The 23241-nt window shown below is 44.3% G+C and overlaps 5 protein-coding genes across 7 annotated transcripts in view; all 5 read left to right on the forward strand.

The window, feature by feature from the left end:
• The first annotated feature begins 1015 nt into the window (after positions 1 to 1015).
• LOC136694990 (protocadherin gamma-A4-like) lies at positions 1016 to 4171 on the forward strand. The gene is made up of 2 exons (XM_066668802.1): positions 1016 to 3403; positions 4070 to 4171. The coding sequence occupies exons 1-2, from the start codon at positions 1016 to 1018 to the stop codon at positions 4169 to 4171; spliced, it is 2490 nt and encodes an 829-aa protein (XP_066524899.1).
• A 177-nt stretch (positions 4172 to 4348) lies between these two features.
• LOC136694991 (protocadherin beta-16-like) lies at positions 4349 to 7538 on the forward strand. Its single transcript, XM_066668803.1, has 2 exons — positions 4349 to 6810; positions 7425 to 7538. Exons 1-2 carry the CDS (start codon positions 4414 to 4416, stop codon positions 7536 to 7538), a joined length of 2511 nt encoding a protein of 836 aa, XP_066524900.1. The 5' UTR covers positions 4349 to 4413.
• A 130-nt stretch (positions 7539 to 7668) lies between these two features.
• Positions 7669 to 11032, forward strand: LOC136694992 (protocadherin gamma-A11-like). The gene is made up of 2 exons (XM_066668804.1): positions 7669 to 10044; positions 11015 to 11032. The coding sequence occupies exons 1-2, from the start codon at positions 7669 to 7671 to the stop codon at positions 11030 to 11032; spliced, it is 2394 nt and encodes a 797-aa protein (XP_066524901.1).
• Positions 11033 to 11681: 649 nt separating this feature from the next.
• Positions 11682 to 15403, forward strand: LOC136694993 (protocadherin beta-16-like). The gene is made up of 2 exons (XM_066668805.1): positions 11682 to 14239; positions 15230 to 15403. The coding sequence occupies exons 1-2, from the start codon at positions 11843 to 11845 to the stop codon at positions 15401 to 15403; spliced, it is 2571 nt and encodes an 856-aa protein (XP_066524902.1). The 5' UTR covers positions 11682 to 11842.
• The window catches only part of LOC136695618 (protocadherin gamma-A11-like), a 104427-nt gene continuing 96500 nt past the window's right edge, over positions 15315 to 23241 (forward strand). For 2 of the 3 annotated variants that reach the window (XM_066669799.1, XM_066669807.1), the window contains exon 1: positions 15315 to 17915. In XM_066669799.1, the coding sequence (XP_066525896.1) occupies positions 15516 to 17915 (2400 nt within the window). In that variant the 5' untranslated portion in view covers positions 15315 to 15515. Of the gene's footprint in view, positions 17916 to 20366; positions 22846 to 23241 lie in introns of those variants that run through there. The other variant, XM_066669795.1, reaches the window with a different exon arrangement.

Below are 23241 nucleotides of genomic sequence, written 5' to 3' on the forward strand. Positions count from 1 at the left end.
CTCCTTCATGTGAACACGGGAACTGTCTCTCACATTGTCTAAAATTGATAATAAATAATAATAATAATAATGAATAAATAAATAAAATAATAGATCAATAGAAATGCTCTAAAATGAAAAGAAAAAAAAAAGTTTTAAATTGACTTCCGCTAAATGTAAGTTTTATTTCCTTCTCCTGTAACGATGCTACTTTGGAAGATGAAAGTTTTTAAATGGACAGTGATGATTTATTAATCAGTAAATAATACTGAAAATACATTTTACAAAAGCCACGGGGAGCCAGGGACTTCATTTTCACTGCGGACCTGAGAGAGAATGCGAATTATTTCAGTTTTGAGGATTTATTTATTGTTACATTTATTTCTGGCAGATCATCATAGTTTTGTCATTTTTTTTTTTTTTTTGTAAAAATGACATAAACCATCATCTTTATGAAAAAAAATAGGTATTTATGGCACTTCTCTGCTTAGCTGCTCAATTTAATACAGTGAAATAAAACCTATAAATATTTGCCGGCCAGTTTGAGAGAGAGAGAGAGAGAGATGAGTTTTTACTGTCAAAATCAACAGAACACCCTGTAGCCCAGACGTCTGTGTTTGATTGTGTATGTAAAATTTGTTTTCGAAGCTTCAGCACCACGATCAGAGACAGCGACAGATTGTCACCCTTTTTTGTGCCGTTTCTCTTCCCCTTTTTGGAATGTGTTTTAAATGTGGTGCTGCTCTTTATTTTGGACTCTGCGCGCCGCTGTTGGTCAACGAAACGAATTCTGAGCCTTGTTTCGTTTGAGAGGGCTCCTCCTTGTTACTGCGCAGTGTGTGAAACGGTCGTCGCTGAGTGCAGTGCTCAGACGCTCTCGCCTTTTTTTCGCGAACAATTTCAGTTTCTATCTCTTCCTCTCCGATCCTGTTTCTAAATCAGTTTGACTGATCGTTGTGCCTTGGAATATCTTTGGAAAACCGTCATCCAGAGGCATTTGAGAGGCTGCAAAATGGTCTCCTGGTTAGACTACGTAATGAGGTGGGAAATAGCGTTGTTTCTTTTGTGCTTTTCCTTTCATACCGTTCACGGTCAAATCCGCTACTCTGTTCCGGAGGAGATGAAACAAGGCTCTGTGATTGGGAATGTGGCGCAGGACCTTGGTTTGGATTTGAAAAGACTACGGACAGGGCGCGCGCGCATCGTGGGGGAAGAGAGCACTCGGTACGCAGAGCTGAAAACAGACAAAGGGATTCTGGTGGTGAAGGAGAGGATAGACCGGGAGCAGCTGTGTGGGGAGATCACGCCCTGTAGCTTCAGTTTCGAGATCATTCTGGAGAACCCGATGGAGCTGCACCAGATAACCGTGGAAATCACTGATATAAACGATAACTCTCCCACATTCTCAAAGAAGCAGATCAGCTTCGAGATCAGCGAGTCTGCTACGCTGGGCTCGCGCTTTGTTTTAGCCTCAGCGGAGGACCCGGATGTGGGAATTAACGCTTTGCAGAATTATATCCTGACGAAGAACGACAATTTCGTGATAAAACAACACTCTAACCCCGACGGCAGTAAATACGCAGAAATGGTGCTGCAGAAGGCTTTAGACCGGGAAGAGAACCCTCAGATCTCCCTGAAGCTCATCGCTGTGGACGGTGGAAATCCGCAGAGGTCGGGCACCGTGAACATAGATGTTACCGTGTTAGACGCGAATGATAACGCGCCCGTATTCAATCAGACCACTTACAAAGCTACTGTGATGGAAAACGCAGCTGTCGGAACGTATATCACCACAGTGAACGCAACCGATGCAGATAGCGGTTCCAATGGTGAGGTTTCTTATTCGTTTTCCAATCTTAAAGAACATTTGTCAGAACTCTTTCGTATTGACGGACACTCTGGGGTCATATCTGTCGCAGGGAATATTGATTTTGAAAAGGACAAGCGTTATGAAATCAGAGTGGAGGTTAAAGACCAGGGCGGGCTGACAGACAGCAGTAAAGTGATAATAGAGGTTTTTGATGTGAATGATAACACTCCTGTCATTAATGTCATGTCTTTCTCCAGTCCTCTATCTGAGGATTCGCCTCTAGACACCACCATAGCCATAATCAATGTGAAAGATGCTGACTCTGGGAGAAATGGGCAGATCACGTGTACTTTAGATGAAAGACTCCCATTCAGAATTAAATCTACTTTAGCTAATTACTACACACTTGTGACAGATGCACTGCTCGACCGAGAGACAAAGGCTGAATATAATATTTCTGTTACAGCGACAGACAGTGGCTCACCACCTCTCTCCACTGCCAAAACATTGCATCTGAGAGTTTCTGACATTAATGACAACCCTCCAGTGTTTGATCAGATCGTGTATTATACTACAGTCCTGGAGAATAACTCTCCTGGCACATCTGTACTCACCGTTCATGCTCAGGATCCAGACTCCAATCAAAATGCCAGAGTTTCTTATTTTCTGCATGAGACACACATTGGTGACGATCCAGTGTCCCATTATATATCTGTCAACTCTGAAACCGGTGCAATCCATGCACTTCGACCATTTGATTATGAACAAATGAAACAGATCAGATTTACAGTCAAAGCTCAAGATGGAGGCTCCCCTCCTTTAAGCAGCAACGCCACAGTCAGCATCTTAATCCAGGACCAGAACGACAACGCCCCTCAGGTTCTGTACCCGGTCCAGACTGCTGGCTCTGTGCTGGCTGAGATGGTGCCTCGCTCAGCAGATGTGGGCTATCTGGTGACTAAAGTGGTGGCTGTTGATGTGGACTCTGGACAGAACGCCTGGCTCTCATATAAACTGCAGAAGGCCACAGACAGGGCGCTGTTTGAAGTGGGCGCACAGAATGGAGAAATAAGAACTGTCCGCCAAGTGAGCGATAAAGACGCTGTGAAACAGAAGCTCACTGTTGTAGTGGAGGACAACGGGCAGCCCTCTCGCTCAGCTATGGTCAATATTAACGTGGCGGTGGCCGACACTTTCCCCGAAGTGCTCTCGGAGTTCCCGGACCCTGCGCACGACAAGGACTACAACGACGACCTGACTTTTTATCTTGTCTTGGCCTTGGCCGTGGTGTCCTTCCTCTTCATCGTGTCCATCATAGCCATACTGTCCGTCAAATGCTACAGATGGAGACGGGAGCGGATGTTTTACAAATCCGGGGCCAATCTGCCGGTGATTCCATATTATCCCCCGCTTTACGCAGACGTAGGAGGCACAGGAACTTTACAGCATGTGTATAATTATGAGGTTTGTAGAACCACTGACTCCAGAAAGAGTGACCTGAAATACGCCAGACCTTCCACTGACAGCATCATTAGTCTGGACTCCACTGGGACACACACTCTCACGCATGCGCAGAGGGAGAAACTGATGGTCAGTGATGACTCTGTTGATCAGGTGAGATCATTGGTTTCATTAGTTTGTCACTGATAAATAAAGTATAATTCATTTGTAAAATGGGAGTTTTAATGCAGAAATTCTTTGTTCTTTTCATGATATTAGAGGACTGAATAATGGTTGCTGACCATGGTGCTTAAACGCTGGTTTTAAAAATGTTTGTTTTGTATTTGCTGATAATTTTATTTTACTATAAAATAATTTGATATTGGAGAATAGTTTTAGGTTAATTTAATGTGATTGATAATTTGGTTCCTGATGTTGCTACTTTCGCTGCCTTCTGTTTATGCTGTTGTTGTATGAGCACATGCTGGTTTTAGTAACAATCCTGAGGTAAAAGCAAGACGGTCCAGTTCCATTGTCAGTATAACAGATAATATGGTTTGTCCTGATGATTTCATACTTTGTCATATTTAGAACCACAAACTTTGCAGTTAGAACAGACGTTGCTATGGATATGGAGCTGGAGAACACGAGGCTTCTTTGAACTCACTGGGAAAAATGGCATTGAATTTGCATGATCTGAATTAGGCAAAGTATTCAGATAATAATCCCTCAAAGACAAATTAACAGTTTAGTTCTATGGATTTGACATTTACATTTCTGCCACCACTTTTTTTTAATCTATTTTCTTGTGCATTTCTACAACACTCGGTCTCTTCACAGCAGCTTCATTACAAATCCTCCTTTGTTTTCTATGACACGCTTCTCCCTGGGATTCTGAAGTGTGTGCAGTTCATAGTTTCGGACTCAGTGTGCCGCTATTGACTTGTGGATTGAAAATTACTGGGCGGATTTGTGGCAGTTCTGTTCGTTTTATACGCAGTGAGGAAACAGACAAAGAAGGCGAGCTGGATTTTGCGTGTCTCTTTCTTTCAGAAGTGAAAGCGTCCACTTTTGTTTTTACCGCTTTGGACACTGCTCTCTTCACTCTGTCCTGGACCTATCTTTCTGATCTTTCTGGAATAATCCAGTGTTTTTTTTTCTGTCGCGTCGTGTCGCAGAGGGTAATGTCGGGGAGAACAATGGCGCGGACAGTCCTGCTGTTTGTGTGGGTCCTCTCTCTGAGTCCAGCGCGCGGACAGGTCAGTTACTCCATTCCTGAGGAGATGCAGAAAGGAGCTTTAGTCGGGAACATAGCGCAGGATTTGGGCTTAGATTTAAAGAGACTGAGAGCGGGTAAAGCTCGTATTTATACCGGAGACAGCGCGGAGTACATCGAGCTGAATAAAGAGCGGGGAGTGCTCCTCATCAGAGAGAGAATAGACCGAGAAGCGCTGTGCAGACAGACAACGCCTTGTGCTCTGCATTTCCAGATCATTCTGGAGAACCCTATGGAGCTGTTCAGGGTGACGTTAGAAATCACGGATGTGAATGATAACGCGCCTGTTTTCGCAGTGAATGAGATGAATTTTGAGATAAGTGAGTCCGCTCTCTCTGGTGCAAAGTTTGCTCTGGAGGCTGCTGTGGATAGTGACGTTGGTGTAAATGGTCTTCAGAGCTACAGTTTAAAACCGACTGATAATTTCGGATTAAAAACGCATAATTTACCCGATGGTAGTATGAGAGTGGAACTGGTTTTAGATAAACATCTGGATCGAGAGAAGCAGGATTATATTACTTTGACGCTAACAGCTTTTGACGGAGGGCAGCCTCAATTGTCTGGGACAATACAAATACTGATCAAGGTTTTAGACGCAAACGATAATGCCCCGATTTGTAGTGAAACGGATTATAAAAGCAGTTTGGAGGAAAATGCTCCAAAGGGGACAGTTTTAACCACAGTTAGCGCATCTGATGCCGATGAAGGATCGAATAGCCTCGTTATATATTCACTGTCGGCCTCGTCTAAAGGTGTATCTGACATATTTGAAATTGGTCAATATGACGGTGTATTAAAGTTAATTGGAAACGTGGATTATGAAAAAAATAAACAGTATCAAATTATAATCGAAGCCAGGGACCACGGTGGTCACACAGACTCCTGTAAAGTCATAATTGATGTAATTGATAAGAACGACAATGAACCTGTAATCAGCATCATGTCCAAATCCAGTCAGATTTCTGAAAATGTAAGTCCAGGAACCGTTGTGGCGATGATGAACATACAGGACGCGGATAAAAACGAAAACGGCCTCGTTAGATGTGAACTGAATGAAAACATTCCATTTGTCATCCATTCCTCATCTGATGGGTTTTACAGTATAGTGACCGATAGTGATTTAGACCGAGAGAGGGAGAGTGTGTACAACATCAGTGTGGTCTGCGCTGATGAAGGCTCTCCGTCTCTCTCCAGCAGCGTCACTCTCTCCTTACAGATCTCAGATGTAAATGATAACGCGCCTGTTTTTGAGAGGAGCTCATATGAGGCCTCCATTCCAGAAAATAACGCTCCGGGCCTCTCCATATTCACAGTCCAAGCCCGAGACGCAGACTGGAAGCAGAACGCGCGTGTCTCCTACATGCTGGAGGACTCGTCGGTGAACGGAGTGTCCGTCTCCTCTTACGTATCGGTCAGTGCAGATAACGGCGCTGTCCACGCGGTGCGCTCCTTCGACTACGAGCAGATCAAGGACTTCCGGTTCCGCGTCAGAGCTCAGGACGGAGGGAGCCCCCCTCTCAGTAGCAATGTGAGTGTGAAGATAGTGGTCCAGGACCAGAACGACAACGCCCCTCAGGTTCTGTACCCGGTCCAGACTGCTGGCTCTGTGCTGGCTGAGATGGTGCCTCGCTCAGCAGATGTGGGCTATCTGGTGACTAAAGTGGTGGCTGTTGATGTGGACTCTGGACAGAACGCCTGGCTCTCATATAAACTGCAGAAGGCCACAGACAGGGCGCTGTTTGAAGTGGGCGCACAGAATGGAGAAATAAGAACTGTCCGCCAAGTGAGCGATAAAGACGCTGTGAAACAGAAGCTCACTGTTGTAGTGGAGGACAACGGGCAGCCCTCTCGCTCAGCTACGGTCAATATTAACGTGGCGGTGGCCGACACTTTCCCTGAAGTGCTCTCGGAGTTCCCGGACCCTGCGCACGACAAGGACTACAACGACGACCTGACTTTCTATCTGGTCTTGGCCTTGGCCGTGGTGTCCTTCCTCTTCATCGTGTCCATCATAGCCATACTGTCCGTCAAATGCTACAGATGGAGACGGGAGCGGATGTTTTACAAATCCGGGGCCAATCTGCCGGTGATTCCATATTATCCCCCGCTTTACGCAGACGTAGGAGGCACAGGAACTTTACAGCATGTGTATAATTATGAGGTTTGTAGAACCACTGACTCCAGAAAGAGTGACCTGAAATATGCCAGACCTTCCACTGACAGCATCATTAGTCTGGACTCCACTGGAACACACACTCTCACGCATGCGCAGAGGGGGAAACTGAGCGTTGATTCTGATGATCAGGTGAGCTACGATGGTTACTGCTTTTTAAAAAACGTGAATTGTACTGTCATTTGAGTGATGTTAAAGTTTTTTCCTCCCCCCATAATCATGTATTACTTATATAATTAACATTTCGGCATTGAGTTCAAGTCTCGCTGACCATGGTGCTGAAATTTATTTAATTAGTCGTTGAGGTAGCTTACATTACACCACGTGTTTAATACACAGCATCTCCTGGCATGAATAGTTTTTATTTCATTATTTAAAAGTATTTTATACAATTCATATTAATAAAAACATTTGCTTAAGTGTTTAATTTTCGTTATAGCTGAGTGTCCATAGAGTGTAGTATTTTTCACTAGCTGTGCTTCAACCAGCAGCACAATTTATTTATTTATAAACGAAAAAATGAATGCTCTCGTCGTTTCAGTTCATGTATTTTATTTGTTATTAAGATTGTTCTTCGTGTTCTTGTTGTATTTAATATCACCTCACGTAGAAAAGCTTGAGGGAAAAACTTAAAAAACAGATGAGAAGCTCTCAAATGAAAGTTTCTGTGGGTTTAATATTTGTGTAGTTTACCTTGTTGGACTCAGTGTGCCGCTGTTGGATAGCGTGTGGTGATTTAAATGCAGATATCAGTCAGAGGCTGGACTTCCATTTTCAGTGTTTCCGAGAGAGGGGAACACAGTCGGAAAGGAGTGACGGGGAAATACACGGAGAAATGCAGATCTGATTTCTTTTTTTGAGGAAATATCCACGAGCTTGTTTTGTTGTTGTGTAAATTGTTGATCAGAAACTGCTTTGGATTTCAATCTCTCAGTGTTAAATATCCATCTTGTGGCCAGGGCTTTCATCCAGAAATATATCGGGAGAACAATGGCGCGGACAGTCCTGCTGTTTGTGTGGGTCCTCTCTCTGAGTCCAGCGCGCGGACAGATCAGTTACTCCATTCCTGAGGAGATGCAGAAAGGAGCTTTAGTCGGGAACATAGCGCAGGATTTGGGCTTAGATTTAAAGAGACTGAGAGCGGGTAAAGCTCGTATTTATACCGGAGACAGCGCGGAGTACATCGAGCTGAATAAAGAGCGGGGAGTGCTGCTCATCAGAGAGAGAATAGACCGAGAAGCGCTGTGCAGACAGACAACGCCTTGTGCTCTGCATTTCCAGATCACGTTAGAAAATCCAATCGAGCTTTTCAGGGTGACGGTTGAAATTACAGACACAAATGATAACGCTCCGAGCTTTAAAAACAACGAGAAACGGTTTGAGATAAGCGAGTCTGCCGTTATTGGATCCAAATTTGTTTTGGAGAAAGCGATGGACGCGGACATAGGACTTAATGGACTGCAGAGGTACATTCTAACACCAACTGACCACTTTAAACTGAAGCTTGATAGTCAGATAGATGGCACTAAGAAGGTAGAAATGGTTTTACAAAAACCACTGGATCGTGAAAAGCAGGAGAATATGTCGTTGTTATTAACTGCTATAGATGGCGGCGAGCCACAGATGTCTGGAACCGTTCAGATATTTATTACTGTCCTTGATGTAAATGATAATGCCCCTGTTTTTACAAAACCAGTTTATAAAGCTGTTATAACCGAGAACTCTGCTAAAGGGTCATCTTTGACCAGGGTTAGTGCCTCTGACGCAGACAAAGGACCAAACGGTCACGTTAGTTATTTGATCTCGAATACTGACGCAGTCTCTGAAATGTTTAACATAAATGAAAACGGTGAGGTGTGTTTGATTGGGCAAATCGACTATGAAATAGCAACCAATTACCAAATCGATATCGAGGCCATTGACAGTGGTGGACTGTCTGACTCCAGCAAAATTATTGTAGATGTGATTGATGTCAATGACAACAGCCCAGTAATTAATTTAATATCGAGATCAAATGCAGTTCCAGAAAATTCCTTGTCAAATACAGTCATAGCAATGATGAGCGTCAACGACCGAGATTCAGGAGAAAATGGACAGGTATCGTGTACTATCAGTGACAGCATCCCGTTTGCAATCAAATCCACGGCTCCAGGGTTTTACAGTTTAGTCACAGCCAGTGAATTAGACCGAGAGAGGGAGAGTGTGTACAACATCAGTGTGGTCTGCGCTGATGAAGGCTCTCCGTCTCTCTCCAGCAGCGTCACTCTCTCCTTACAGATCTCAGATGTAAATGATAACGCGCCTGTTTTTGAGAGGAGCTCATATGAGGCCTCCATTCCAGAAAATAACGCTCCGGGCCTCTCCATATTCACAGTCCAAGCCCGAGACGCAGACTGGAAGCAGAACGCGCGTGTCTCCTACATGCTGGAGGACTCGTCGGTGAACGGAGTGTCCGTCTCCTCTTACGTATCGGTCAGTGCAGATAGCGGCGCTGTCCACGCGGTGCGCTCCTTCGACTACGAGCAGATCAAGGACTTCCGGTTCCGCGTCAGAGCTCAGGACGGAGGGAGCCCCCCTCTCAGTAGCAATGTGAGTGTGAAGATAGTGGTCCAGGACCAGAACGACAACGCCCCTCAGGTTCTGTACCCGGTCCAGACTGCTGGCTCTGTGCTGGCTGAGATGGTGCCTCGCTCAGCAGATGTGGGCTATCTGGTGACTAAAGTGGTGGCTGTTGATGTGGACTCTGGACAGAACGCCTGGCTCTCATATAAACTGCAGAAGGCCACAGACAGGGCGCTGTTTGAAGTGGGCGCACAGAATGGAGAAATAAGAACTGTCCGCCAAGTGAGCGATAAAGACGCTGTGAAACAGAAGCTCACTGTTGTAGTGGAGGACAACGGGCAGCCCTCTCGCTCAGCAACGGTCAATATTAACGTGGCGGTGGCCGACACTTTCCCTGAAGTGCTCTCGGAGTTCCCGGACCCTGCGCACGACAAGGACTACAACGACGACCTGACTTTCTATCTGGTCTTGGCCTTGGCCGTGGTGTCCTTCCTCTTCATCGTGTCCATCATAGCCATACTGTCCGTCAAATGCTACAGATGGAGACGGGGGCGGATGTTTTACAAATCCGGGGCCAATCTGCCGGTGATTCCATATTATCCCCCGCTTTACGCAGACGTAGGAGGCACAGGAACTTTACAGCATGTGTATAATTATGAGGTTTGTAGAACCACTGACTCCAGAAAGAGTGACCTGAAATACGCCAGACCTTCCACTGACAGCATCATTAGTCTGGACTCCACTGGAACACACACTCTCACGCATGCGCAGAGGGGGAAACTGAGCATTGATTCTGAAGATCAGGTGAGATATTTGGTGTTTTTATTATTATTATTTGTTCCTAATTAAATTATTTACTTCAAATATTGTCACTGGTTTTAATTCCCTTCTTGCACATGGGTTAGGCCTAATGTGGAGTATGATGCTCAGTGGAGAGTTGTTTGCGGTACTGAAATTATGTAACACATTGTTGTCTACGAAGTACGTACAGCTGACTTTTTCGTTTCCATGTACATGAATGCTGATATGCAAAGCTCTCCTATCACACTGTGTGAACTAGATTGTGTTATCGAGTTAGGAAATATCACCATGTGAGAATGAAACATCTGCATTCTTACTTTTCTTGTGGTGGTACCTTCTCTGTTGGGGGACCCTCTGGAATAAATCTTCATCCTTTTATAATTCAGGAAGCTACTTGGACATAATTTATTTTAATTGTAAATATTTAAGTTGAATTGATTCCATAAACCCCATGTCAACCACAAATATTTAATGTTTTATTCATTTCTGTAATTAACAATGACTGATATTAAGTGTTCATTTGGAGAAGAGAATTTAAAGGACATTTACACTGACTGTACATTTAGTTTAAAACATGCCAGTGCAGGACAACAGGATCTATTTCCATTATGTACCTTTCCACCCTTGAAACAGATGTGGAGCTTTTTACACAATATTTCATATTTGACCCACTGTTTAGTACTTCTGTTTACACGTGTAAGATCCTTTTATCCAGAGAGAAATACAAAGGGGCTTGGTGTACAGTTGGAGTTTGTGTTCCAGCTTCTACAAATGCATTAGAGTCTACTTAGTGGTGGTTGCCAAATGCATGAAAGTGTTGGTGAGTCTTAGCCGTGTTCATGATTCACTCTTTGAACTGAAGTGTCTGTGTGAGTGAGAGAGTCTGATTAACTTTTACAGGTTGGCTTTTTTTAAAATAACTGAAGTTTTCATATTTTTATAATGTGCTTACATTTTAATATGAAACTCTCAGATTCTGAAACAGAAGTGAGTTTTTAATAACAGAGCAAGTTCTGTGTATGAGTGAGAGAGAGAGAGAGAGAGAGAGAGAGAGTGTGTGTGTGTGTGTGTATGAGAGAGAGAGAGAGAGAGAGAGAGAGAGAGAGGTATTTTAACTGGCACTGTTCATTTAATCACATTTAAAACCCTAAACTGTCCTCTGAGTTGTTCTCATGAGCTGTTTTTGTGACTGAGTGGATATTGACCTGTTGTTACTGTCCATGGTTCTGAACTGGACGTATAAAGTCGTGCTTTGATAATTGGTTCCTTTATGACGCCACAAGCTTTATTAACCATGATTGTCTGTACCGTCATTACTCTGAGGTAAAATTCTGATGAACGTTTCATGTTGAAATATTGTTCTTTAGTTATATTCTGTTTGTTTATTCATTTCATATTTTATCCTTGATTTATTCTTTAAAAATCTTCACCACCTGGTAAAACACAATAGACTTAGTGCTTTCTTTTAATATTCAGTGTAGTACATCATTCTGAACTCAAAGTGCCGCTGTTGTCTTGTGTTTTGAGCATAAGCTGTGACTGTCTTCGATTTCCACTCCCATTAGCTTTGTTTAGAGAGAGAGAGAGAGAGAGAGATTACTGAGAGCGTTTGAGACAGAAGCAGATCACTAACTGTGGAGATATGTATTTTGTATTTTGAAAGGGCCGTTTTTGAGATCTTCAACGTCGTTTTCCTGAAATTATTTTGTTTCTGAATATTTTTGGATCTGAACGCGGCGTGGGTTTGGATTCTGGTGTGACTCGCTGTAGCAGTGGATCTGTGGTCGTGTCGCAGAGGGAAATGTCGGGGAGAACAATGGCGCGGACAGTCCTGCTGTTTGTGTGGGTCCTCTCTCTGAGTCCAGCGCGCGGACAGGTCAGTTACTCCATTCCTGAGGAGATGCAGAAAGGAGCTTTAGTCGGGAACATAGCGCAGGATTTGGGCTTAGATTTAAAGAGACTGAGAGCGGGTAAAGCTCGTATTTATACCGGAGACAGCGCGGAGTACATCGAGCTGAATAAAGAGCGGGGAGTGCTGCTCATCAGAGAGAGAATAGACCGAGAAGCGCTGTGCAGACAGACAACGCCTTGTGCTCTGCATTTCCAGATCATTCTGGAGAACCCTATGGAGTTTTACAGCGTCACGGTTGAAGTGCTGGACATTAACGACAACGCACCGAGCTTCGAGAAAGAGGAAATTTATTATAAAATCAGTGAATCCACTATTACCGGAGTTAAGTTTACCTTAGAGCCTGCAGTAGATCTTGATGTTGGTATTAACGACTTGAAAAGCTATTCACTGGTACCAACTGATCATTTTGTCCTCAAATTTAAGGACCAGCCAAGGGGAGGACAAAATGTTGAGATGGTTTTACAGAAGCCATTAGATCGAGAAAGAGAAGAGCATATGTCTTTGGTGTTAACTGCAGTTGACGGAGGCGATCCTCAGTTGTCTGGAACTATAAAGATCCATATAACGGTATTAGACGCAAATGACAACGCCCCTGTCTTCACACAGTCCGTGTATAAAGCTAACGTTAGAGAAAATGCTCCCAAAGGATCAGTTATCACTGCAGTGAGTGCCTCTGATTCCGATGAGGGCTCTAACAGTGTAATAGAATATTCAATTACGAACACACAAGATGGTGTCCGTCAGATTTTTAATATAAACGAAGACAGTGGCCAAGTTACAGTAATTGGAAACATCGACTATGAAACAGCGCATCATTATGAGATACGTGTCCAAGCCAGTGATAGCGGGGGGCTCACGGACTCCTGTAAAATTATAGTTGATGTATTTGACGTTAACGATAACAGCCCGTCTATAAGCATTATGTCTAAAATAAATACAATAGCGGAGGATTCTAAGCCAGAGACAGTAGTTACAATGATTAACGTTCAAGATCCAGACTCCGGGGAAAACGGAAAGGTTCAGTGCTTTTTGGATGAGAGTATTCCCTTTACTTTAAAATCAACCACAAACAACTTCTTCAGTTTGGTCACAGCCAGTGATTTAGACCGAGAGAGGGAGAGTGTGTACAACATCAGTGTGGTCTGCGCTGATGAAGGCTCTCCGTCTCTCTCCAGCAGCGTCACTCTCTCCTTACAGATCTCAGATGTAAATGATAACGCGCCTGTTTTTGAGAGGAGCTCATATGAGGCCTCCATTCCAGAAAATAACGCTCCGGGCCTCTCCATATTCACAGTCCAAGCCCGAGACGCAGACTGGAAGCAGAACGCGCGTGTCTCCTACATGCTGGAGGACTCGTCGGTGAACGGAGTGTCCGTCTCCTCTTACGTATCGGTCAGTGCAGATAGCGGCGCTGTCCACGCGGTGCGCTCCTTCGACTACGAGCAGATCAAGGACTTCCGGTTCCGCGTCAGAGCTCAGGACGGAGGGAGCCCCCCTCTCAGTAGCAATGTGAGTGTGAAGATAGTGGTCCAGGACCAGAACGACAACGCCCCTCAGGTTCTGTACCCGGTCCAGACTGCTGGCTCTGTGCTGGCTGAGATGGTGCCTCGCTCAGCAGATGTGGGCTATCTGGTGACTAAAGTGGTGGCTGTTGATGTGGACTCTGGACAGAACGCCTGGCTCTCATATAAACTGCAGAAGGCCACAGACAGGGCGCTGTTTGAAGTGGGCGCACAGAATGGAGAAATAAGAACTGTCCGCCAAGTGAGCGATAAAGACGCTGTGAAACAGAAGCTCACTGTTGTAGTGGAGGACAACGGGCAGCCCTCTCGCTCAGCTACTGTCAATATTAACGTGGCGGTGGCCGACACTTTCCCTGAAGTGCTCTCGGAGTTCCCGGACCCTGCGCACGACAAGGACTACAACGACGACCTGACTTTCTATCTGGTCTTGGCCTTGGCCGTGGTGTCCTTCCTCTTCATCGTGTCCATCATAGCCATACTGTCCGTCAAATGCTACAGATGGAGACGGGAGCGGATGTTTTACAAATCCGGGGCCAATCTGCCGGTGATTCCATATTATCCCCCGCTTTACGCAGACGTAGGAGGCACAGGAACTTTACAGCATGTGTATAATTATGAGGTTTGTAGAACCACTGACTCCAGAAAGAGTGACCTGAAATACGCCAGACCTTCCACTGACAGCATCATTAGTCTGGACTCCACCGGAACACACACTCTCACGCATGCGCAGAGGGAGAAACTGAGCGTTGATTCTGATCATCAGGTGAGGTTCTCATGATCTTTATTGTTCATCGTGGTTTGCTGAGTTTTATTGAGCTTTCTTACAGTTTTATGCTTAAGTTATAATATGCACAACGTTTATATTTATAACTCCTGGTATTAACAATATTAAAAAGGTATTTTTCATTTTATTTAATATAGACTTTATTAAATTTAAACGGAATATACCAAAATAAAATACAGTAGGTTTTGATTTTATAAAGTATAAAGTACAGAAACATAGTAGAACGAATTTACCACGAGAAAATAAAAAATGAAAAAATAACAATTGTCCTCGACTATAAGTACACCAAAAAAACCAAGCAAACAAAAAAATAAATAAATAAATAAAAAAACACAAAAAAACAGAATTTTAATTAAATGCTAAATTTAAAAAAATGTTTTTACATCCCTCCTCAAAGTGTAATCTGAACTTCAGCGTCTAGAAACACACTAAATACAGTTAGACTCTTTATTAGCATCTCTTTTTAAGCTGTATATGTTTTTTAAGCTGTTATATATTACAATTAATGGTGTAATTATTTCTAACGTATTTAATATCTATTTGAATGAGTTTGATTTTCAAATATTTGAGCACATTTCAAAACATTGTCAGTCCATTTGTATTCATACTTCACATAAATCTCTTCTCGGTTTGTAGATCTCTTATTTTGCCAGTGAACTAATATCTCTTAATTTTTTTTCACAACTTTCCCTGTTCAAATATTTGTTAAAGAAAATAATCATAGCTGAGAAAGGAAAGACTAGTATAGGCACTGTCCATATCTCGTTGGATTTTTCCTCTGTCCATGGTGCTGAAGTGACTCTTGATGGGGTTTTTTCCGCATGTACATTCACGCTTCTGTTTTATTAAACACTTCTCATAATTACACAGTCTCTGCGCTCAGGCCATTTGTGTCATACGTATATTTTTATATCGTTGAGTTCCTAAACCTGCTCGTGAGTGTTTGGATGTGGTGTTGTCTGTGTGTAGTTCCGGCTGCTGGGCTCAGAGGGCCGCTGTTGGTCAAGGTTTTGTAGAAATAAACAGCAGAACCACCCACTTGACTTCAGTGCGTTAGAAAGAGAAAGAGACACGAGCGGAGAGCAGAGAGGAGAAGGTCGACATCAGCTCCGAGAAAAAACACCCAGTTCTTCATCTTTGTAGCGGACATCATCAAAGCACCTTGCCGCATAAAGGCTTTAATTGTGAAAGAGTGGATTTACCTCGCGATTCTGTGGATTACTCAGTTATTCTCCAGTTCGTGTCGCAGAGGGAAATGTCGGGGAGAACAATGGCGCGGACAGTCCTGCTGTTTGTGTGGGTCCTCTCTCTGAGTCCAGCGCGCGGACAGGTCAGTTACTCCATTCCTGAGGAGATGCAGAAAGGAGCTTTAGTCGGGAACATAGCGCAGGATTTGGGCTTAGATTTAAAGAGACTGAGAGCGGGTAAAGCTCGTGTGTTTAGCGGTGATACCGGCGAGTACATTGACCTGAATAAAGAGCGGGGAGTGCTGCTCATCAAAGAGAGAGTAGACCGAGAAGCGCTGTGCAGACAGACAACGCCTTGCGCTTTGCATTTGCAGATCATTCTGGAGAACCCTATAGAGCTCTACAGGATCACGGTTGAGGTGACGGACATTAACGACAACGCCCCTCGTTTTATGAGAACGGAGAAACGCTTTGAGATAAGCGAATCTGCCGTCGTGGGCTCAAAATTCGTTTTAGAAAAAGCAGTCGATGCAGACATTGGAATAAATGGCCTCCAGAGTTATATATTAACACCGACTGATCATTTTAACCTGAAGACCGGTAACCAGGCTGACGGAAGCAAAACGGTAGAAATGGTTTTACAGAAACCGTTAGATCGAGAAAAGCAGGAAAACATGTCGTTGTTATTAACGGCGGTAGATGGTGGAGAGCCGGTGATGTCTGGAACAGTACAGATCCATATCACTGTGTTAGATGCCAATGATAACGCCCCTGTTTTTACTAAACCCTTATATAAAGCCGTTATAACAGAAAATTCCCCCAAAGGCACATCAGTACTTTCAGTTAGTGCTTCTGATCAAGACAAAGCGTCCAATGGCCATGTGAGTTATTCAATTTCCAATAACATAGACAGGATGTCTGAGATGTTTCATATCGATGAAAACGGTGTAGTGACTCTGATTGGAGACATTGATTATGAAACATCTAAGCATTTCCAAATTGATATAGAAGCAACCGATAATGGTGGACTCTCTGACTCAAGTAAAATAATGTTAGACGTTATAGATGTAAATGATAATAAACCGATGATAACAGTGATGTCGAAGTCCAGCAGCATACTGGAGGACTCGCCTCCTGACACGGTGATAGCAATAATCAGTGCTAATGATCCAGACTCTGACAGGAATGGACAAGTCCACTGTCAGATTAGTGAAATGATACCCTTCACCATTCAGTCTACATCTAGTGACTTTTATAGTTTAGTCACAGCCAGTGAATTAGACCGAGAGAGGGAGAGTGTGTACAACATCAGTGTGGTCTGCGCTGATGAAGGCTCTCCGTCTCTCTCCAGCAGCGTCACTCTCTCATTACAGATCTCAGATGTAAACGATAACGCGCCTGTTTTTGAGAGGAGCTCATATGAGGCCTCCATTCCAGAAAATAACGCTCCGGGCCTCTCCATATTCACAGTCCAAGCCCGAGACGCAGACTGGAAGCAGAACGCGCGTGTCTCCTACATGCTGGAGGACTCGTCGGTGAACGGAGTGTCCGTCTCCTCTTACGTATCGGTCAGTGCAGATAGCGGCGCTGTCCACGCGGTGCGCTCCTTCGACTACGAGCAGATCAAGGACTTCCGGTTCCGCGTCAGAGCTCAGGACGGAGGGAGCCCCCCTCTCGGTAGCAATGTGAGTGTGAAGATAGTGGTCCAGGACCAGAACGACAACGCCCCTCAGGTTCTGTACCCGGTCCAGACTGCTGGCTCTGTGCTGGCTGAGATGGTGCCTCGCTCAGCAGATGTGGGCTATCTGGTGACTAAAGTGGTGGCTGTTGATGTGGACTCTGGACAGAACGCCTGGCTCTCATATAAACTGCAGAAGGCCACAGACAGGGCGCTGTTTGAAGTGGGCGCACAGAATGGAGAAATAAGAACTGTCCGCCAAGTGAGCGATAAAGACGCTGTGAAACAGAAGCTCACTGTTGTAGTGGAGGACAACGGGCAGCCCTCTCGCTCAGCTACGGTCAATATTAACGTGGCGGTGGCCGACACTTTCCCTGAAGTGCTCTCGGAGTTCCCGGACCCTGTGCACGACAAGGACTACAACGACGACCTGACTTTCTATCTGGTCTTGGCCTTGGCCGTGGTGTCCTTCCTCTTCATCGTGTCCATCATAGCCATACTGTCCGTCAAATGCTACAGATGGAGACGGGAGCGGATGTTTTACAAATCCGGGGCCAATCTGCCGGTGATTCCATATTATCCCCCGCTTTACGCAGACGTAGGAGGCACAGGAACTTTACAGCATGTGTATAATTATGAGGTTTGTAGAACCACTGACTCCAGAAAGAGTGACCTGAAATACGCCAGACCTTCCACTGACAGCATCATTAGTCTGGACTCCACTGGGACACACACTCTCACGCATGCGCAGAGGGAGAAACTGATGGTCAGTGATGACTCTGTTGATCAGGTGAGTTCTAGCAGTTTCAAAATGGAGTCTCCTCAATAGAGAGGTCAGTGTAGTGCCCTGTTTACACAAACCATATGATGAAAGTAATATCCTGTAGAGAGTTTAAAATGATGCTTTATTAAAGTGAGCAGGCTTTAAGACTTGTTCATACTTATATGTTTAATTGATTCTTCAGTCATGTTGTTTAGTTTTTCTTTTATAATGATTCTAGGATTCCATGGCTCTGATGTAATACACTCTCAGAAAAATGGGTTCGATAGAGGTCCATTATTGTCACTAAAGGTACAAACAATGGTTTTAAAGTCCAGTCGTGTGTGTGTGTGTGTGTGTGTGTGATTTCTTGGTATTTTGTCTGTTATTGAGCTGCAGTTCTTGAAGATTTTTAATCTAAAGCCTTTTGTCTTTGTTTATAGATTCTCTCTATAGACTCTCTCATCTCCTCTCAGTTTATCTTTTGCATCCGAAATTGTTTTGTACCTACAGTCTCAGACACTAAAACGTACTGCACATTTATATTATTGTCAGTAAAGTTACACATGGTGTGAACAGGCCTGGGTCTAGACTGCTTTGTTTGGCAGGGGGTTGCAGTACAACAATGGGTGAGTCTTCATTCATATTTAGAACGTTAGAACTGCATTCTGGGTTTGGTTTTAGCAGGAATACCTGTTTCATTTCAGGTGCTGCATATGTGGAAGGATGCATTTATAGATCTATTACATCCCCCCAGTGTGATTATGCGGTCCCATGTTGAAAGCCCATTCATAACCATGAGATTAGGAACACTTCTTTGGTGCATTGTAAATCTGAATAAGTGCAGAACTCAAAAATAAGGCAATCTGTTCATGAACTTAAATGTCAGATGTATGCATACACACTACCTTTAAGTGTAAGTAATTCATTGTCTGTTCCAAGGTGGCAGTCCATCACAGGGCACCACACACTCACACATGTGGACACTCCTGCACGGCCAGTCCACCTACCAACATGTGCTTCTGCACTGTGGGGAACACACCAAACTCTTCAGGGCAGTGACCCGATGCCGGTCTCGAACCCATGGCCCTTGGACTCTGACTCTGACTCTGGATTCTACCTGTTGCACTCGCACTGAAATAAACAAATGAACCTGTCCAAATTCACTAAAAGCAGTGAACCTCAGACCATCCACCATCTCGACTGAAAAGTGCAGCACCGATCCCATGTCTGTGACTTCAGACGCCATGCTCATGACATTTAAGTTCAGTTAAATCAATCATTTACAGTTATTTTTACTTAAAACACACAAAAAATAGCTTCACAAACTCAAAATCAATTGTGCAATGTCTCAATTTAAGCTAGAATCACTCAGTCCAGTTAATTACTTTGAACATTGGGGTTTACAGTTATCAATACTACACTATGTTCACTGAGGAAAGCTAAGAAACAAATGGAACACCATGATGCAAAGGGTTACCGCTGATGTCACCCGCACAGCTCAGAGAGTTGTAGTTGTCAGCACGGCTCCTGCTGAACTTAACTCACATCCAACTCGAAATAAAAGTAATACATGACAGACATTAAGCCTTAAATTCGTATATTAGCGCTTAGCCAAAAAGCTAATCCCTGCAAAGACCCTCATAGGCCCGCTATAGCAACAAGGTAACAACTGAAACGAATATTTTTCTAAATATATACAGCACATACTGCATACACCTTATGCTCTGGGTTTTAGTCTCGTCACGTGCTCGTTAATATTTTGAATCTCTTTAAACGTTAACATTCCCACACATCTCTACATAAGCATTTCTTTAGCTAGCACCATCTAAACTCACCAGAGTATTCCTTCACAAAATAACCGCGCACAATATCAGTTATACGTTTCAAGAAAACAAATAACTCTAAAGGAAAGGGCAACAGAATACTCTTATTCACGCTCTGGACAAGTTTAACAGCTTTCGAAACAGAAAGACAGACTCTAAATGCGCCCCCTGCCGGCCTTTTTTTGTGAACGTACCTATAAAGGTACAGGAGTGATTTAAAGTCCAGCTGTGTTCCCTAAAGGTACATTACGTTTTCTTAGGAGAGGTGAATATTTGAAGTTTGTTATAGATCTGTGTAAAATAAAAGAACATAATAAAGGTCCTGTAGAGGAAATTAGGCGTATGAATTCAACACAGTTTTAAATATACGATTAAAATAGAATAAGGTACAGTTATGTTCATTAATTAATGGTATTCCACCACAGTTTTTTCTAACATTGCAGTGGATGACTGGTACAAGCTGTAATTTTCCGTTAGTGCTCTAAGTGACGCTGTTGGTCAATAAGTGCAGAGTGTAGTGTTGACGCTCCTCCAGTTTTTCACGTCACGAAGAACACTGCACCATTTCAGTTTATTCGAGGGGGTCTTTAGGCGCGCGCACGCTCTGCCATTGTTCAGAGCGGTGGCTTTATTGTCGCTGTTTGGTTTTCTACGCTCACCTGACGTGATAAATAGCCCCACGGAGAGGCCATCCTTGTGTGAATATGGCTGCTCTTTGTTATCACGAAAGCCGAAGTCTAGAACCCTCTTCGACATGGCTGACGCGGTTCCTCGCGCTGTGTGTCTTTGTTGTGTCGGTTGCGCACGGGCAGGTCCGTTATTCTATTCCTGAGGAGATGAAGAAGGGCTCTGTTGTGGGGAATATCGTTCAGGATCTCGGCTTGGATGTTAAAAGACTGAAATCTGGTCGAGCGCGGATCTTTACGGAGGACAGTCGTGAGTACATCGCTCTAAATGTGGAGAAAGGGACTCTGGTAGTGAGAGAGAGGATAGACAGAGAGGAGCTGTGCGCACAGGTCACTCCATGCTCCCTACATTTCCAGATCATTCTAGAAAACCCAATGGAGCTGCACAGGATTGATGTAGAGATATTAGACATTAATGACCATGCCCCTGTTTTTACAAAGAAGGAGATTAACTTTCAGATCAGTGAATCAGCGCTGGCTGGAGCTCGCTTTTCTCTGGATAGCGCTAAAGATCCTGATGTGGGGCAGAATTCCCTCCAGACATACAAGCTTCACCCAAGTGATTTCTTTATTCTTAAAATCCCTTCTCTTTCTGATGACACTACGTTTGTTGAGATGCTTTTGCAGAAGCCTTTAGACAGGGAGAAGCAGGAGGAACATAGTCTGATTCTGACTGCATTTGATGGAGGCAGTCCCCAAAAGACGGGCACCATCAAAATAAACGTTATAGTTCTCGATGCCAATGACAACGCTCCGGTTTTCAGTGAGGCGGTTTATAGGGTCTCGATCCCCGAAAATGTCGCTAAGGGCTCCGCTGTTTTAACGGTTAGCGCTACGGATGCGGACCAGGGAACAAACGGAGACCTAACGTATTCATTTTCTCAAAGCAGTGAGAGCATATCAGACCTGTTCGATATGAACAGCAGCACAGGAACAATTTCAGTGACTGGTAAATTAGATTTTGAGAGAATAAAAAAGTATGAATTATATGTGGAAGCCACAGACAGGGGAGGGTTAACCGACACCAGTAAAGTCAATATTGAAATAACGGATGTAAACGACAATGCCCCGGTAATAAGCGTAATCTCCTTCTCGAACACAATTGCAGAAGACTCGCCTCCTGAGACTATTATAGCGATGCTGAACATTAAGGACTTAGACTCAGGCAAAAACGGTCAAATCAAATGCGCAGTGGATGTAAATCTGCCATTCAGGATCCAACCCTCCTCCGCTAATTTCTACACTTTAATCACAGAGCGCTTTTTAGACCGAGAGAAAGTGTCTGAATATAACATCACAATCACAGCTACTGATGAGGGCTCTCCTCCGTTCTCCACTAATAAAACACTGCATCTGAAAATAGCTGACGTCAACGACAACGCCCCTGTGTTCCAGCGTCAGTCCTACACCGCTTATGTGCTGGAGAATAACAGTCCTGGAGCGTCTATATTCGCAGTGACAGCGAGTGATAAAGACTCTGGGAACAACGCGCGGATTTCCTATTTTCTGGAGGACGCTCTGGTGAACGGAGTTCCGGCGTCCGCTTATATTTCAGTTCACGCGGAGAGCGGAGAGATCCTCGCTGTTCGTTCTTTTGATTACGAGCAAAGCAAAGAGTTTGATTTCCGCGTCAGAGCTCAGGACGGAGGGAGCCCCCCTCTCAGTAGCAATGTGAGTGTGAAGATAGTGGTCCAGGACCAGAACGACAACGCCCCTCAGGTTCTGTACCCGGTCCAGACTGCTGGCTCTGTGCTGGCTGAGATGGTGCCTCGCTCAGCAGATGTGGGCTATCTGGTGACTAAAGTGGTGGCTGTTGATGTGGACTCTGGACAGAACGCCTGGCTCTCATATAAACTGCAGAAGGCCACAGACAGGGCGCTGTTTGAAGTGGGCGCACAGAATGGAGAAATAAGAACTGTCCGCCAAGTGAGCGATAAAGACGCTGTGAAACAGAAGCTCACTGTTGTAGTGGAGGACAACGGGCAGCCCTCTCGCTCAGCTACGGTCAATATTAACGTGGCGGTGGCCGACACTTTCCCTGAAGTGCTCTCGGAGTTCCCGGACCCTGCGCACGACAAGGACTACAACGACGACCTGACTTTCTATCTGGTCTTGGCCTTGGCCGTGGTGTCCTTCCTCTTCATCGTGTCCATCATAGCCATACTGTCCGTCAAATGCTACAGATGGAGACGGGAGCGGATGTTTTACAAATCCGGGGCCAATCTGCCGGTGATTCCATATTATCCCCCGCTTTACGCAGACGTAGGAGGCACAGGAACTTTACAGCATGTGTATAATTATGAGGTTTGTAGAACCACTGACTCCAGAAAGAGTGACCTGAAATACGCCAGACCTTCCACTGACAGCATCATTAGTCTGGACTCCACTGGGACACACACTCTCACGCATGCGCAGAGGGAGAAACTGGCCTGTGATTCTGGTGCTCAGGTGAGGCTGAATAGGTCTTTTATTAATTTATTCTATGAAAATTAACTTCAGAAAGCAAAAGTGCTGAGTTTGTAAGTTCTTCGCTTATATCATATAACGAGCAATTTGAGAAATGGAATATAAATAACATTTTTTGGTTGTGTTACATGACAAAACATGCAAAGCATTTAAAATAAATAATACTCACATTAAACTTTAATATTTGTGATGTAATCACATCCACATAAAAAAAAATAGTCAGAAAATGTAAAAACAGATGTGTGTGGTGAGGAATGACCCTCCTGTAGCTTCTTCTCTCTCTCTGCCACTGTGGCCATTCCCTGGAGTAGTTTACTGATGGAGTAACGGCTAGTAAATATCACTTCTTGAGCTGGAGCGCTCACTGATGATCCTGGG

The sequence above is a fragment of the Hoplias malabaricus genome, chromosome 4, assembly GCF_029633855.1.
Source record: "Hoplias malabaricus isolate fHopMal1 chromosome 4, fHopMal1.hap1, whole genome shotgun sequence".
In the NCBI taxonomy this organism is placed as follows: Eukaryota; Metazoa; Chordata; class Actinopteri; order Characiformes; family Erythrinidae; genus Hoplias; species Hoplias malabaricus.